This window comes from Psammomys obesus, unplaced genomic scaffold, assembly GCF_907164565.1.
Source record: "Psammomys obesus unplaced genomic scaffold, mPsaObe1.curated_primary_1811, whole genome shotgun sequence".
In the NCBI taxonomy this organism is placed as follows: Eukaryota; Metazoa; Chordata; class Mammalia; order Rodentia; family Muridae; genus Psammomys; species Psammomys obesus.
Window position 1 is genome coordinate 30,356,390 of NW_026592890.1, and position 17,210 is coordinate 30,373,599.

Sequence of the window (17,210 nt, forward strand, 5' to 3'; positions counted from 1 at the left end):
TATATATATATATATATATATATATATATATATATATATATATATATATATATTGTTCATAGTACTTACTTTGAACCTTGGTGTGACCCAGTACATTTAAAAAAAAAATTTCAGCATATGTTTCTGTGGTCCCTAGTCTTAAAGATTCTTATGGGAGCCAAGCATAGTGGAACACACCTTTAATCCCAGCCACAGAGAGGCAGAGGCAGATGGATCTCTCTTAGTTCGAGGCTCACTGGCTAGTCAGGGCTACATAGTAAGACCCTGTCTTAAGAGAGAACGATAGAATGGTATAGGAGCCTACGAGGCCTCTCTCTTCTCTTAAAGTCTAGTGGCTAGTAGTTTTCATCCATTCAGGATCACTTTCATGACTTAGAACTGTTGATACATAGTGGCACTGTTGGCCTGGGTGATGGTCACACTGCACTAGCTGGGAGCCATTAGTGTTTTTAATTGGCGTTTAGGCAGAGAGCAGTTCTATTTGACGAGAGTCTTTGCTTTCTTCATTCTCATTTTCCTGCACTCAGCCCCCACCACCCCAACTGCAGCAGCCTGCAGGACCTTGGTGTCTACACCTGGCTGATTCTCCGTGTCCCTGGCTCTGCCTTGTCTTCCCCGTATTGGTGTGTCACTGAACTTGGCTCCCAGATTCGACCAGACCCTCTGACCAACAAACCTCTGGAGAGCTACTTTTCTCTGATCTTCAGTGCCAGCATTACAACTGGGTGTCATGCTCAGATTTTAAATGGGTTCTAGGGATCTGAACCCAGGTCTTCTTGTGCAGCAGGCCCTTCATCCACAGTCATCTCCCCAACATCAGAATACTTATGAAAACTGGGTATTTTAATTAAAAATAAAAAATAAAAAACACTGTTGTTGATAGATTTGCTCTATCCTGTGCTTGCTTCCAAAAGCTTCCCTTTTCCTTCTCTCTTAGTTGCTCTCTTTGTGTAGAGATTGCTTAGAGAAGTAAGAAATGCCTTGTGTCTGATAGAGACCTCATGCTTCCTCCTAACTCATCTGCCTGCTCAGGTGTATCTCACAGAGGATCCTCACGGCCCAGGCCTTTCTTGCCCTAATGGACCAGAGATAGATAGAATGATATAATGTGTGTCCAGTGTGCTTATTGTCCTGGTAGCAGTCTAGTACAGTGCTTTTCAACCTTCTTAATATGACAACCCTTTGATACAGTTCCTCATGTTGTGTTACTCCCCAACCATAAAATTGTTTTCATTTCTACTTCAGTTTGCTATTGCGGTGACTTATAATGGAAATAGTTTTGGAGATAGAGATTTGCCAAAGGGGTCGAGACCCACGTGTTGAGAATCACTGGTCTGTCACGTCTTAATGATGAGCTCCAATCCCTTAGGACCTGGGTATAAGATTAATACCTGTCTTTGCTTGTGTAGTTGTGTACTGACAATATAATTTCAGGGCTCTTTGGGGCTGACAAGTCACCCAGGTTCTACACTGCAGAACTTCACAATTATGGACACTGTCCTTCTACCTGGCCCCATCAGTGATTCCATTAGATTTTTCAGGTCTGTGAAATTAACAATGAATAGTAAACTTTATAGCTAACCTCTCTTTTTGCTTCCCTTATTTGCAGCTCATTTATAACAGCTTTGCTCAGTTCTTAGTCAAGGAGAAAGGGTATGATAAAGAGTTGCTGACTCTGACCCCAGAGGACTGGGATTTCTGGTAAGTCCCCCAAACACTCTTTTCCATCTACCTCTCTGTGGCTACTGATAACATCTTACTGCTTACTTACCTGCAAAGGTGGACAGTGAAACATGAAATCAGCCAAAGGACAAAATAACTTTTCCTCTACGAGTTTTGTGTTTAATGAATTAAAATATTGTACTTTAAATAGTTTAGACTTTATTTAATAGGAAAATGACCTTTCAGCTTGTGACTACTTGTAGGATATTTTTATGTAATTCCAGTCAGTCACAGGCTAGGAGGATGAAGGGATACTAACAACTACAGTTTACATCTTTGCGAAAAGGTTTGTTTTATTATTAAGACTCATGAAAGAGGAGTCCTCATGTTTACACAAGTGACTGAATTGGGACATTTGGATAAATATTCCTTTCTGATTCTTATTGTTCATTCCCTTCTTGGCTTATGATTTTCAGCTTCTTTGCCTTTCATCCTCATTTAAACAGCAAAAAAGAAGCAAGAAAGCTCAATCAATTTAAATTGTTTAGTTTATGGAGGTGTGGCAGCATGTGCATGCAAGTATGAATATAGTTCTGGCTACCTAAAGCTGGAGGCAGGAGGATGCCATTTAGAGTTAGTTGGGCAGCATAGAAAGTCCCTGTCTCTTACTTAAGATTGGAAAGAGGGCTCAGTCAGGAATGTGCATGCAGAGGACCTGGGTTCAGTCCTTCAGAGCCCATATAAACAGAAGGAGCTGGTGCTTCCCAAGGCTCAAGGGTCATTGCAAAAAAAGAGGGTGAAAAGATCGTAAAAGGTAAAGGTAGTGAGTGACTGCAAGGGAACTGTTCTCAGGACAGAACAGGGTAGTTGCACATACTAACTCACAGAGGTGGTGACAGCATGTACATGTCCTGGCTAAGTTCAAGCCCTATAAAATCCAAGTGTGGAGCAGTATGATGGGCACCAACTCCCACCCTTAGCTGAGGAGCTAGTGACAACTGTGGCTTCTGGGAAAAGGAAACTTCAGTCTTCAAGGATGGGGCCCCTGAGAGGCTACCCATGTACCAGTAGAAATAGGTAGTGACAGTTCTGAGTACACACACACACACACACACACATGAAGTTGGGAGGAAATAGTAGGGAGGATGTGGGAAGACTTGGAGTGTGGAGAAAGGGGAGTGTGGCCAGTGCACACTGAACATGTGCACAGAATTTTTAAATGAAGAAAGGGGTAGAGGGAGGGAAGAGGATGAGTGCAATCGCTCCTCTGTAATCCCAGTATTAGGGAGGCAGAAACAGAGGGATCCCAGGGCTTTCATGTCCAGTTAGCCTCACCAACCATGAGCAGGTTCAGTGACACATACTGTGTTGAAAAGTAAGGTAAGGGGGAAGCAGCCTTACCAGGCCACAGAGGAAGACAATGTAGCCAATCCTGATGAGACCTGATAGGCTAGCATAAGATAGAAGGGGAAGAGGACCTCCCCTATCAGTGGACTGGGCGAGGGGCATGGGAGGAGATGAGGGAGAGAGGGTGGGATTGGGACAGAAGGAAGAAGAGGGCTACAGCTGGGATACAAAGTGAATAAATTGTACTAAATAAGTAAAAAAAACAAAGGAACTCAAGAAATTAAAAAGAAAAATTTATAAAAGAAAAGTAAGATAGAGAGATGGGACACCTGACATCGGCCTCTGGTTTGCACCACACACAAGCATACACATGTGAACACATGTGAGAACATGTATACAGAATACATACAAATTAACTAAAAATAACTATCATTTAGATTATAGTTAAAAATACATGCAGAGTGATCAAGCATTCTGCATCACGCTGAAATTTGTTATTTGTTTGTCTTTTGAGATAGTCTTTCTATCCTGAGAAGTAACAGCTCTGACCATGAGAATTTATTGTTTCTCGAAGTTTTGACTATGAATAAAAGTAATGCCCCCAAGTGCCCTTTTGTTTTTTTTTCTTAACCTTGCTGTTTGCCAGCCATTATGCTGCTTATTATTATGCTGTTATTATTCATAATGTGAATCTATACACTTCTCTCCAGATCCCCACAAGTCTTTTATAATAACCTAGAGCTTAGTATTTGACTTTTTTTTTTTTTCTGGTTTTTAGTAATATGCCTTGCCCAGAAGGTGAGTTTTTATAAGTAGACCTATATGGAGGTATGTTAGAAACAGCGAAGAAAACACCCTGGCAAAGACGTCAGTTTGTGAATTCTAAATGTGTATGGAGATATGGAAATATATATATATATATATTCATGGGCATGTTTCTGTTTGTAAGTGGTTTAGTTTTATTTTTATTCGTGTGTGTGTGTGTGTGTGTGAAGGTCAAGGGTCAACTTGCAGGAGTCTGTTCTGAACTCAGGTTATCAACTTTGTTCAACAATCATTTTTACCCCCTGAACCATTTCAGCTGCCCATGTGCTTTAGATAATGGACATTTGTATATTTTAACAAGATACGGATACTCTTCATTTAGTATTTTCTCTTTTGAGTTGTGTCCTTCTTTTACAAAGACTTTATAAGCTGACCATGTTAGCCTTTGCCTTCTGGGCAGTTTCCATGTGTACCTGTTTTTAAGTGATACTTAATGTTATAGTTTCTGGATGTGCTCTCTCATTGATTAACATATCCTTTGTTCACATGACAAAAATCTCTTTAACATTGTAACATTTAATAATGCAGATTTTTTTTTCTTTGAGGTTAACTAATATATGATATGACTGATAATCAGACTTTCCATTTTAGTTGCAAGGGTTTGGCATTGGATCTGGAAGATGGGACCTTCATTAAGCTTGCGGCTGATGGCACTGTGCTCAGGTAATTTGATGTAATTGTGGTCAGAGTCTCACTCCTTCCAAGACACTTTATTACTAGTGTATAGTCCTTAAGCTACAAGATGGAGTTATTATTTTAGTCAGTCAGATGCCAGATAATAGCTCTGTATTACTTTTAACTTCTTAGAAGTATTTGCAGGAAATACAGTAAAAATAACATGCCTACCTTTTTCTTCAGAAGTTTGTGGATATTGCACTGTTTGCCTTTTCTTAAGTACTTAGACTAACATCAGGGATTCTTTGATTAAAGGAGATGCTGCTGGATACTGGGTAGAGGTTGGTGGTCTGTGTAGACCCTTTTAGGCCATACTTACTTCCATCCTGAAGGGTTCCTTTTGGACTGCATCAGCCCCACGCTCTGGTTCTCATTTCACCCCTCCTCTGAGTGCACACAGACCTCTCAGGAGTTGACCCAGGTGTGATCAGCAGCTTCGCTGCTGCTACTGAGTCTTACGGAGAGTACTGTGGAGTGAGGATCCATCCCCCCACGTGTTAACCCTGTAGTCATGCCAACATGACAGTACTGGCACTCTTATTCACACCCATTTGTTCCGTATCAAAGAAGGCTCAATATGGAACCCTGTAGGCACTCACTCTTTTGGTACTTTCGATACATCATTTGTTTTGTAATCAGGTTGCTTTCCTATATCTCCCAGACTAAGGTGCTTCTAAAAGGAACAGGTATGACCTTATCTCTGTTTTCTCATTTATTTGCATAATTTTTTTTCAAGCAGAGTGGGTATGGGTGTGGTGTGTATGTGTGTATATGCAAGTACTCTGTCCATGACCTTTAATTCTGTAAGTCTGTGATCAGGATGCTAGTAGTCTTGGCAATCTTCAGTCATTCTCTAGTTGCTGATTTCTGTCCAGTCCCTGTCTCTCTCAATTCAACTTCTGAATAACCTGAAGATCCTCTTTCACGGTTTAGATTCTGTCTGCTCACGATTGCCTGTAGGAGCCATCCACCTTGATGCGTAGCATTCTGAAGTGTATGCCTTTAAAGAAAAGAACTTCCTGTGTATTCTTCCTCACCTGTTCTTCCTTTATTTTTTCATTTTCCCCTTCAGATTATTTTCTAACTAAAAAGAAATATGCTCTTATGTTTCCTTAATGATCTATTTTAATAACAACTATCTACCTACTATATGGTGAGAGTCACCTAGCAAAGCTGTAATGAAGCAAAAGCAGCATTTTGAGCCTAGAACCTTGCTATTTCTGTGTCCTGTTCTGTTTGGCACGTTACTCTGGCTTCTGCTTGCCAGCATGATGCCAATGTGTTTGTTGATCCAATGTCTGTGTCCTTGTTTGGGCAAGTTGTCTACCTTGTTGGACAAATTGACCCTTGGTGCCAGGTGCCCGCCACTCCTGTGTACCTGATATGGCTCGTGTTCTAACCTGCTCTTCCTTCCTGATGCCAAAGTCACCCTCCCCACCCAGTCTACAATGATGTCTCCTAATTGTTCCAGTTGGATGATATGTATTTTGTTCTTGCCGTGTGTGTGTGTGTGTGTGTGTGTGTGTGTACATGCATGTTACTAGGGATAGAATCCAGGGCCACACACATGCTAGACTAATTTCCTATCACCAGTCTACATCCCCAGTCCTTTTGTTTTCCTTTTATGTCTAAGACAAGGTCTATCTTAAATTTTCCCAAATGACTTTGAACTTGTGGGCCTCTAGCCTTACCCTCTGGAGGAGCTGGGGTTTCAAGCACATGCCGCTGTGCTGGCTTTGTCTCATCTTTTGATGACACTGCAGCTTCTCTAGGAAAGGGCAGGTTCTTCTGCAGCAGTGACCTTGCATAGGGCAACTGCTCCTTACTTGATAGTGAATAGACTAAATGTGGAAGAGCCAGAGCTGTGGTAGAAATCCCTGAGTAGCCAGACAGTGGCCTATGAACTGGTCGACTTTTACTTCAGTTGCTTAGGCAAGTGTTTCCTGTCTTAAGTGTGTAGTATCTTGGTTGTTATGCTATGACTATAAAGGCTTATAGAATCCCAGACCTGTAGAGATCAACCCAGTTGAAAACCAGCGACACAAAAAAGAAAAACAGTAGTTGGGCATGGTGGCCCATAGTTAGCACTCAAGAGGCTGAGTCAGGAGGATCACAGGTTTGAGGCCAGCCTACACTAGATGCCTAGATCCTATCTCAAGAAAAAAGAAAAACAAAACTGTGTTAATTCCAGTGAGATTGGGGATCAGTAGTCTCAGTGTCATAGAGGAGGCAGTCAAGAGAACTGCCAGTGAGCTCTGCAGTCCTCTCTTCAACAGGGCAAGCCACGGCACCAAGATGATGACTCCAGAGGTGCTGAGCGAGGCCTTTGGCAAGAACGAGTGGAGGTACTGTATGTCAGACAAACACTGTGCGTCCAGCGCCGACATTCCTTGCTGCTCAGGTAGGGTTCCTCTACTGCCCACTCTGTGTCACCTTTCGCCTCACACCAGCAATGTGAGGACACAGAGAAGAACCTCTGTTTCTCTGGCCAAGCAAGATGTCCAGAGGAATGGCTTTTTCTTTATAGCACTGGAATGAATTGTTTTTCTGGTATGTGTGGTTTCTTTTTGGCAATGATTCAGGGCATACTTACGTACCATGTTTCTACTGTCGTAATGAAGCTTTCGTCAGAGTAAGAAGATGATGGTGAGGATGATGTATCCCTTAGCTGGACCTACCTCTTTATGCAGGAATTACAAGCTCCATCTTCGGTTTCCCTCTCTCCCAAGCCTGCACTTCCACTGCCTGGCACTCCTGTTTCCTAGATTCTGCTTCCTTACTGAGAGCCTAGTCTCCTGCCTCTGATTTTTATTTTAAAATGATTCCATGTGTTCTTCTCAAGTTTTGCAGAGAGCTTACCAAAGCTAAACATGAAGCAGGATTTTGGAAATTATTTACTGATCTAGGCATTCGTGGATTGATTTGAAGTGGTTAAGATCTTTTTATGGCCAAGGAGTCGTCATGACAATTATGCTGTTTCTCTGTACTCTTTGCCTTAACCTTCTGCTCTCTCTACCACACTGCAGTGTTAAAATGCACTCTTTCCCTTTCAGACATGTGATAACCAGAACTGTTGTGTGGCCTTGTTATATTTGCCACCTTTGGGGATATTTTATTTAAATCTTTCTGGTGGGTTGAAAGCATTAGAGGATATGAGAGTTTTTGACAAATAAGTGGGTAAGAAAACAAAACTTTGCCTTAGAGTTCAGTATAGGATGCTTTTCAGTAGAGGAAGCAAATAGTTTCCTTCCCAAGTAATGGTAATGTCCTGTTGTCTCTGGCTGGGAATATTGCTCACTGGTAGAGTGTGCCTAGTTTGAGTCAAGTTGTAAGTTCAATTCCCAGGAGAAAAAAAAAAAAAAGTTCTTCCCTTTCCCAAGGAAAGCTAAGCTCATAGCTAGGTGTTTCACTTGGGAATTCATTCAAAATCTTGAATATTTTTAAAAGTAAAATATTCTGCAGCTATGAGAAAGAGCAGGCGCCCAGTTATGAAAGGCTCATTTGTTTACCATGTTCCCACCAAAGGGCATTGTTTCTTTGAATCAGCAGCTCCTCCTGCTTCATTTCCTCATAAGCATTCTGGTGATTTGGGAATTAGTCTAATCTTACCCGGTTTGTTGGGCAGAGTTGCTATCCAGGTGTGTAGAGCCTGGGATGTCAGACTGTGATACGCAATAAAGGCCCATCTCCTTTTTTTTTTTTTTTTTTTTTTTCATGTTTGTAGCAGCTTTATTTGCAATAGCCAGAAGTCGGAAACCGCCCAGATGCCCATCAGTTGAGGAATGGATACAGAAATAGTGGCACATCTAAACAATGGAATACCACTCAGCTATAAGAAACAAGGAAATCATAAACTTTTTTTAAATAATTTACTTTTTATGTGCATTGGTTTGAGGGTTTCAAATCTCTTAGAATGGGAGTTACAAACAGTTGTGATCTGCCATGTGGGTGTTGGGAATTGAACCTGAGTCCTTTGGAAAACAGACAGTGCTCTTAATTACTGAGCCATCTCTCCAGCCCCCTGTTGTTTTTATGGTAGACACTGCTTTGTACTTCACAGAATGTGGCTTAAAACAGAAGATAGAAATTAATGCTTATTAAATTATTAAAGTTTTCTTATTTCCTTTCTATATAGACACATTGTTCACAAGTAGACAAACATAGGCATACTAAAATGACTTGATCTATGACAGCATATCAGGTAAAAAATAAGTAAGTCATCAATATTTGGCTTGAGTAAACTTAGTCTTTCTATGTGAGAAAAGTGATTCATATTCATTTACATGAAAAAGAAAGTTTATAGATAATATCACCCTAAAATATAAGTAATGAAATTTCATTTCAAAACTATATTATTGATTTCCATGTACATATAGAATTGGCAATGCTATTTTCATTTACAGATTTGCATAAGAAAAACAAAAGTAGATAAATTGAGTCAGAAGAGAGCGAAGAATGTTACATAACCCATATTTAACTTACCATATTGTTTTGAATTAAAATATATATTTAAATATTCTCCAACCTGATAAAAATACTTTAAGTGACAAAAGAGCTGATTCAAATAAGTAAAAACTAGTCGGTCTCTGTGTAAGATGGGGAAATTTTACCTTACCGGCCATGAACCCAAGTGTTCTGCTTCAAAAAAGAAAAGTAGATGTGAAGAACATGGGCATATGAGTATATAAGGCTGAAATAGTACTAAATTAATGACATTGCCCATCTCCTTTAAAAGTAAAACTTTTTAAGTGCCTGTGCACTTAAAACCAGAGGAGGATGACAAGACACCCCAGAGCTGGAGTTGGAGTTACAGGTGTCTGGTTAGAACCAGCATGAGTGCTGGGATGCAAACTCAGGTCCTCTGGAAGAATGGCACATGCTCTTAACCACTGAGCCTTCTCTCACTCCTCAAATAAAATTTTATAAGTACAGAGAAGTATGAAGAAAAAAGGTCCAGTGGTTCTATAGTGCAATTCAACTATCCTTACATTAAAATACAGTCAGACCGGGGAGGAAGGAGGGGTTTATGGGGGGATACAAAGTGAATAAAGTGTAACTAATAAAAAAAAGAAAAAAAAAATACAGTCAGACCAGCCAGGTATAGTGGCACATGCCTGTAATTTCAATACTCACGGAGGCAGAGGCAAGCGGATCTCTTTGAGTTCAAGGCCAGCCTGGTCTGCAATGTCAGCCCAGGATAGTCAAGGCTACACAGAGAAACCCTGTCTCAAAACAAAAACAAACAAACAAACAAACAAAAACCCAGCATCTGGCTGGTAAAATTAAATATTTTAAAAATAAGGAACAAGGGACTGTGGATTTCACTGAGATTCCTGGGGAGATTGAGTGGTCCATTTTACTGGCTTGGTAGTTGAGCTGGCCATCTGAGCTACCAGGTTCCAGGGTCTTTGGGAGAAAGCATGTGGCTTTTGTTATAACTGTTGTGAGATGCTGCTTAGCAGTACAAATGTTGGGTCAAATGTTGGGTCACAGCAGTGTGATATGGACCATCAGAAGTTGCTTGAGACATAGAAATCCCAAGGTGACGGATGTGCCAAGGAAAGGCTTGGATTTTACCCCAGGGCCATACAGAGGAAACCTTAATCCTTTTCTCCCATGAGAGTGTGGAGTATCCTTGTCCAGTACTCTTGAGTTTTTCTGATTCCAGCCACTATACACTCACATGATACGAGTTTTGTTCCTGTCATCACCCTGATGTTCTCCTGTTTTCCTATTTTTTTCTGAAATGGCATAAAAGTTGAATGTAGTATTTAGCTGGGTTATTATTATTTAGCTCAGGTATTAGGGCAGTTTATGGAGAACATTTCCTAGGACTCTAATGTTAGATTATTTGACTGTTTTAAAATTTGGTGAAATTTATAACATTTTATGGCTTCTTCATATTACATTTTATAGTGATAATATATTCTGTTTTCGAGGTTATATGTTTTGCAATAAATATGTCCTAATAAAATGTTTAGCTTACATACGTCATGTTTCAACTTTCATTTAGTGTCATTAGTGCTTAAAAGATGACTATGGGGGCTGGAGAGATGGCTTGGCAGTTAAGAGCACTTATTCGAGCAGAGGACTCAGGTTCAGTTCCCAGAGCCCACATGGCAGGTCACAACTCTCTGTAACTCCAGTTCCAGGCACCAGGCACCCATGTATTGAAAATGCTCAGACACTCCCAATTTAGAGGAAAAAAAAAAAAGTAAAATATGGAAAAAAGAGTAGCTTGTAGTAATGCCTTGAGTTCAAATGGGGCTTTTCACTGGAATTACTATAGAAAGTTCTCTCCAAATCCAGTTAAGAGTATCAGTGTGCAATGCATTGTTTAAGGACAAAAGTAACACGAGTAAAATGTGCTCCAGATAAAAATTAAAAAGGCTAGGCAGGATCTGAGTTCAGTCCCCAGAAGTCACATTTAAAAACACAGGCATGGTGCCACATGCGCTTGCAATCCCAGTGCTTGGAAGTGGGAACACACAGAATCCTGATGTTCTGAAAACAAATGGCAGCTAGTGCCTGAGGAGTGGCACTGGCTGACATCTGGCCTCTACTTGCAGATGCACACCGCCACACACTCACACCTCTTCCTCGAACTCCAACACGCAGAACAACATAACGTGGGGGCTTTTCAGATAGTTAAATGAGCGTTCAGACCCTCTTCAGACACGTTTCTCTTGTTTTCCACGGGCAGGAGGCATTGATTTTGTCTGTTTGTTTGTTTTAGGGAAGTGTTATTTCTATGATAACTACTTTGACCTGCCAGGGGCTCTTCTGTGCGCCAGAGTGGTGGACTCTTTGACAAAGGTGAGTGGGCACTCGGTTTATAAACAACAACCAAAGCTGTATTTAGTCATAAGTACGAAGAGTTAATTATGTGTAACTTTTGAGTTGAGATTTCACTTTGTTTTCTTTGGGTGGTTTCAGAGGTGACTGAGTAAGCAAACATGGTGAATCTGGTCAAAAATATTTTTGGAAAATTAAATAATAGTACCCATAAAAAAAATGTTGGGTCAGAAAAAGTCACCCTTTTCTCCAGCAGGGGTCGTAAAAGTCTAGAAAAAGGAAACAGAAAACATGTTCTGGATAAATGTATTTTTGCTTTCATTAGCAGATTAAAAGTAAGAAAAATTCCATGTGTCGTTACGTATTCCAAATACCAACCTAGAAGCATGAAACAATTTTTTTTAATCATTTGCTTTGTGCCTGCCCAGAAAAAGTAAATCTATTAATTTGACAATTTATACTTAGCCTAAAAACCTACAAATAAAACTTGTTTTACATGCCAGTATTTCTTTTATTTTTGGCTACGTTGTCTTTTAAAATCATAATGAAGTATACAGGTGGCTTATTATTAAAAAGAGAATTACAGTCATGCATCTGTGAACGTTTTTGTTGAGCAGGAGAGAAGTTTGGTTTGGTTTGGTTTGGTTTGGTGCTGGGGATTTTTGTAAGGGCCTAGAGTGTGCAAGCATATCACCACTGAGGTAAATCCTAAGCATTGTGGGTTTTGTTAGTATAAAATGGAGTCTTAAACCAAAAGGGGTGAGGAATATCAAATCTTCCCCTCCCCTGAGGCCTGGGGATCAAACCCAAGTCCTTCTGCTTCCAGGCAAGGGCTGTACTGCTGAACTACATCCAAGGTCATCAGTCTTTTGTAATTTGTAGCATTCATAAAGAAGACACTATTAATGTTTCTATGAAATAAAGGGCTGTAGAGTTGTATAGTTGGATGTAAACCCTCTGGTAGCCTGGAAAAGTCTCCATAAGATGATTTCCATTTTGGATTTAGCACCTAACTCATCCTGCTGTGGTGACTTAGTGACATGTATGTTGAAATGCAGTGGAAGTGGACACTGAATTCTGAACTAACCTGCTTTGGGCCCTGTAGTACCATCATGCATTAAATAACACATTCTATTATTTCAGAAGCGAGAGCACTTTGTACATTTCTTGTACGGTTAGACATCCTGTAGCTTTAGGCTGTATGAGTAGACATTTTCCCCTTAGTTGGGTTTTGTGAACTGCATTAATATTTAGTCATATTTATTTGTGTGTTGACTTGTACGGGTGATTTTTAAGGAATATTTCTGTATTAATCTGTCATGTTTTCCAAAACCTGAATTTCTAAAGTCGATACACATAATGATTTGCTGTACCTTGCCACTATGCTTAGAAACAGAACTACTATACTTGTTACATTTGGAAATTTCTTTTTTTAGCAGAACAGAGGTCAAAAAACATTTGATTTTTGGAAGGATGTAGTTGCTGGTATACAACACAATTTTAAAACGTCAGCCTTTAAGGGTGAGTAACGTGAAGAGAGGCTTCCTGGCAAGGTTTGTTAAACGCCCCGTGTCTACTGAATTAGATAGATGCTTTTGCTGTATTTCTTACTTGGGATTTGTCCTGATAAAAATGTTTGCTATAAAATTAGTTCTGGTACCTGTGTTCATATCTGTTCTGTGGTTGTAGTTGTCAGGAGTCTGAGCCAGCCTGGTCAGCTGCCTTCATTTGTCTCCCAAAGCAGTTCTCCTGGGCTGGAGGATGGTCCCCAGAATCAAAGCCCCAGTCCTTGTTTCCTGCTTGAGCTGGAGACACCTGTAACCCTCAGTGTAGTCGTGATGGAGAGACGGATAACGTGCGTACTGATACAATTTCCATTCTCATTGTAAGGACTAGGAGTGCTTGACGCAGAATGGGAGCAGAGTTACTGCACCTCAAGCTAGGGCTTCTAGTTTTCCTCTGCAGATTTACAGAGTCTTATTCCAAGGAGTGAATAGCCTTTGTGTTACATTGCCCTAGTGGTTGAGTCAGACTGGCTTGGTTAACATATGAGCTGATGGATGCTAATCAACAGGATTTTAAGTTTTGAAATATGTTGCCATTTGATTGACACCCAAAAATTACATGCCTTTTCAGTAAATCAAGCCTTCAGAATAATTTTAAATATTATGACTAAAATGTGCTAAGGCAGTAAACATTAATTGCAGGATATTTGTTTCAATTTGATATTTGTCTTACATCCTCTTTTTCCTCTCCAAGACAAAACCAGTGCTTTGAAGTAATGTTTGTGTAATTTTATTTTCCTGGGTCTACTCAGCAGCTTTGGTCCTAGCTCATAGAGGCTGTTTTCTTTTTTTTAGATCTTTATAGTATGTGGCGTGTGCCATGCCCATCTTGACAGAGAGACAAATCCATGACAACTGTAAAGCCACCCACTACTTCATTGTTTTTCTTATTAGCTTTATCCAATGAAAAGCTGTAAAGTGTGGTTGAGAACAGCCAGTTTTTTATTTGAAGTAAATTCAGCAGAGAAGAAAGATTGATTCATGTCATTTTATTGCTTTGTAATAACAAGTAGATTAAATATTCCGTGCTTTAGTAAGTGAGGTACAGCTTAACAGTTTTAAACAGTAATATCAAAATACAGTACAGAGCATAAATAAATAATATATTTTTGTTTCTAGCCTGGCTTTGAAATCTTTAATGTTAATTATATTTTCATGGGAATGGAAGACACACTAGATGTCTATTCTGATGTTCTGTAAGCCCATAAAATCATTTTATAAAGATGCAGCAAGGCATTAAATCAGAGTGATCACACTATGTTACGGACATAAGAATAAGTCAGACACCTGTTTCCAAGTTGCACCAGGTATGTGGACTTTCTGCAATTGCAGAAAAGCTTGAAATGGCTTGTGACAAAGCACCTTGTAATTCAAATTAATTTTAATGCAGTATTTTGGATTCTAATGATCGCTTCAAAAAGTCTGTATGCACCTGTGCTTTTGAATTTATCTTGGTGAAAGGCTATATGAGCCGTTGAGTGATGCACCATCAGATATAGCCTAGGATATACAGTGTCCTTTAAATTTGAATATTCAAGTATTTAAAGAATATAAAGTTATGTGATACTTTCTGCATGTTTCCTAAAAGTTCTCATATTAATTATTTAAAATGGGCTCTTCCTAAAAAAAAAGAAATGCTTAGTTTCTGAAATGAAATTTATGGTGAATTGGAACCATATTTCTGTTTTTGTGAGGATTTTTTTTTTAACTTATGGTAAAAATTATAAATATTGATAGAATCACAGAACCTTTAGGGTTGCTGCGTATTCAGGATAAACCTCACATATTCACCGCTGCTGCTCACTTTTCCAGGAGGAAACTTGGTCTCGGAGTATGTTTTAGAAAGTCTTTTAAGTTGTTCACATTACTTTTAGCCTACCTCCATATGCATCTCCAGGGTGGTCACAATGGAATTGCAGGGAAGCCTTTCCAAGCGAGGGATTTAGCTGACCTTGGCAGGAAGTGCTCACATGGGAGCCACTAGGAATCCTGAGAAGGATGAGTGGACATACTCAGAGGAGTAGAGGCCGTTGGACTCTGCATTGGGCAGCTGGAGCCACACCTGGTCATTTTCTGTGAGCTCCATAATTGCACTCCCTGAAGCCTGATCCAGGTAGCCTTTGCTATACTCATCATAAGTGTACATCGTGGGTGTGCCGTTCTTGTACAGGCCAACCCAAACATGAGTCCCTTTCACATGCACGTGGTAGGAGAAATAGTATACACCTGGGATCTTACAGGTAAAGATACCAGATCTTGGGTCATAATGCTGCTGTCTATTATACAAAATCACATCAAATGGGATGGGGCTGCCTACTGCTGGGTAAGCTTTGGAGAGCATGACAGTAAAAGCAGACACTGGCATTCCTGTTACTCCATGGTTAGCACTGACAAGAGGCATCCCAGGAAGCCTGGGCCTTTGGCCTGCCTTGGTGAAGCCATCAGGCATGATTGCTTGGCCAGGTGGTCCTGGGGGTCCCGGGGGACCTGGAAGACCGGGTTCTCCACTGTGGCCTCTTGGACCAGGAGGACCTGGGGGACCAGTGGGCCCACTGAGGCCCTTAGTTGCTATGCCAGCTGGGCCTGGAGGACCTGGTTTTCCAGGGTCACCCTTAGATCCAGGGAATCCTGGGATACCTGGTGGCCCAATGGGGCCCCTGGTGCCTGGTATTCCAGGTTCACCTCTTGGACCTGCCTCGCCACTGTGTCCAGGCACTCCCTTAGCTCCTGCAGGGCCAACAGGACCTTGAAGACCGGGGGCTCCTCCCACTCCAGGATCACCCTTTGGTCCTGGTAATCCTGGGTTACCTTTAGGACCATTAAGACCTGGCTCACCAGGGTACCCTCTTTTTCCATCTACACCAGGGGGACCCCTTGATCCTCTAGCCCCAGGTGGCCCTGCAGGCCCAACTGGACCTGTCTCACCTTTAGCACCTGGAATACCATGATTCCCTGGGTTTCCCTTAGGTCCTTGGGGTCCCATATTCCCAGGGGGTCCAGTCAGACCTGGCTCCCCAGGATGACCTGCGGGTCCTTGTTCCCCTTTGGCACCTGGGGCCCCAGGAAGACCTGCAGGTCCTCTTTGTCCCCTCAAACCTGGCAAGCCTTGCTTTCCAAAGCCAGGAGCTCCTGGAGGCCCAGCTATTCCTGGAGCCCCGGGGTGGCCTTTTTCTCCTGGGATACCTGGTTGACCTGGGGCTCCAGTGGTTCCTGGCTTCCCAATACCTTCCCGTCCTTGTTTCCCAGGAAGACCTTGGGGACCTGGTGGACCTGATTGTCCCCTTTCTCCTGGGAAACCCCGATCACCTTTGATGCCTGGCTGTCCTGGAAAACCATTTTCACCTCTTCTTCCCACTCCAGGAGGACCAGGGGGACCTACAGGACCCTGAGGACCTGGAAGACCCCTCTCACCTGGACGGCCAGGAGCACCATATCCTGGTTCTCCCTTCAGTCCATTCATCCCAGGGGCTCCTGGTGCCCCCTTTTCTCCAGGAAATCCCCTGGGTCCTGGGGTACCTGTAAGTCCCTGCTGTCCAGGTTTTCCTGACACAGAAATTCCAGCAGGCCCAGGTATTCCAGGTGGCCCTGGAGGCCCCCGAGGTCCTGGTAAGCCAGCTGGGCCAATATCTCCTTTGTGTCCATAGGGTCCTCTCTCTCCTTGTTTGCCTGGTGGGCCTGGCAGGCCTGGCTTCCCAGTGGCTGATATTCCTGGTGGTCCTGGCAAGCCTGGCTCTCCTTGGAGTCCAGGACTTCCATAGCCTGGCTTTCCTGGCGGTCCTGAAGGACCTGGATGTCCTCGAGGTCCAGCTGGGCCGGGTGGACCAGGAATTCCTTGCTCTCCTCTTACTGGAATTCCTGTAAGACACACACCACCCAGCATGAGCAACATTAAAGGCAACCAGAGCTTCTCAAAGCGCTATAAAGACAGCATTTGGTAGTGCCCTGTGTTCCAATAGCAATTCCATACAACAGTCTTGAGTGGGGCTGGATTGTATGAGTAATGTATTTGTAGTCATTGTAAATGTCACACAAAGTGTTTATTTCTGAGAAATTTTATATAACCAGTAAAAATGACAATAGCGTTGCAGTTGATTTTTAATATTTACTTGTACAATTTTTTATTTAAATTATTTTACTTAATAAGTTTTTAGAAGCTTTAGGTGTTTTTTTGTACTTTTGAAGAGTAGTTCTTAGTAATGTAGATTGATCAGATGTGACAGTAGATGGCGCAAAACTGTAAAAATGATGTTTAAGTATGAGCTGCTTATTTATTTTATCTTATGCTGTTTGTATCTGTGTGTGTGTGTGTGTGTGTGTGTGTGTGTGTGTGTGTGTGTGTGT

General features: G+C 41.5%; 2 protein-coding genes across 2 annotated transcripts in view; one reads left to right on the plus strand and one right to left on the minus strand.

The window, feature by feature from the left end:
* Positions 1-17,210, plus strand: part of Nt5dc1 (5'-nucleotidase domain containing 1) — a 110,812-nt gene that overhangs the window by 2,753 nt on the left and 90,849 nt on the right. Inside the window, 5 exon segments of the mRNA XM_055615923.1 lie at positions 1,610-1,701; positions 4,426-4,497; positions 6,786-6,910; positions 11,246-11,325; positions 12,741-12,825. Coding sequence (XP_055471898.1) covers positions 1,610-1,701; positions 4,426-4,497; positions 6,786-6,910; positions 11,246-11,325; positions 12,741-12,825 — 454 coding nt within the window.
* The window catches only part of Col10a1 (collagen type X alpha 1 chain), a 4,998-nt gene continuing 2,623 nt past the window's right edge, over positions 14,836-17,210 (minus strand). Inside the window, exon 2 of the mRNA XM_055615922.1 lies at positions 14,836-16,724. Coding sequence (XP_055471897.1) covers positions 14,836-16,724 — 1,889 coding nt within the window. The remainder of the gene's footprint in view (positions 16,725-17,210) is intronic.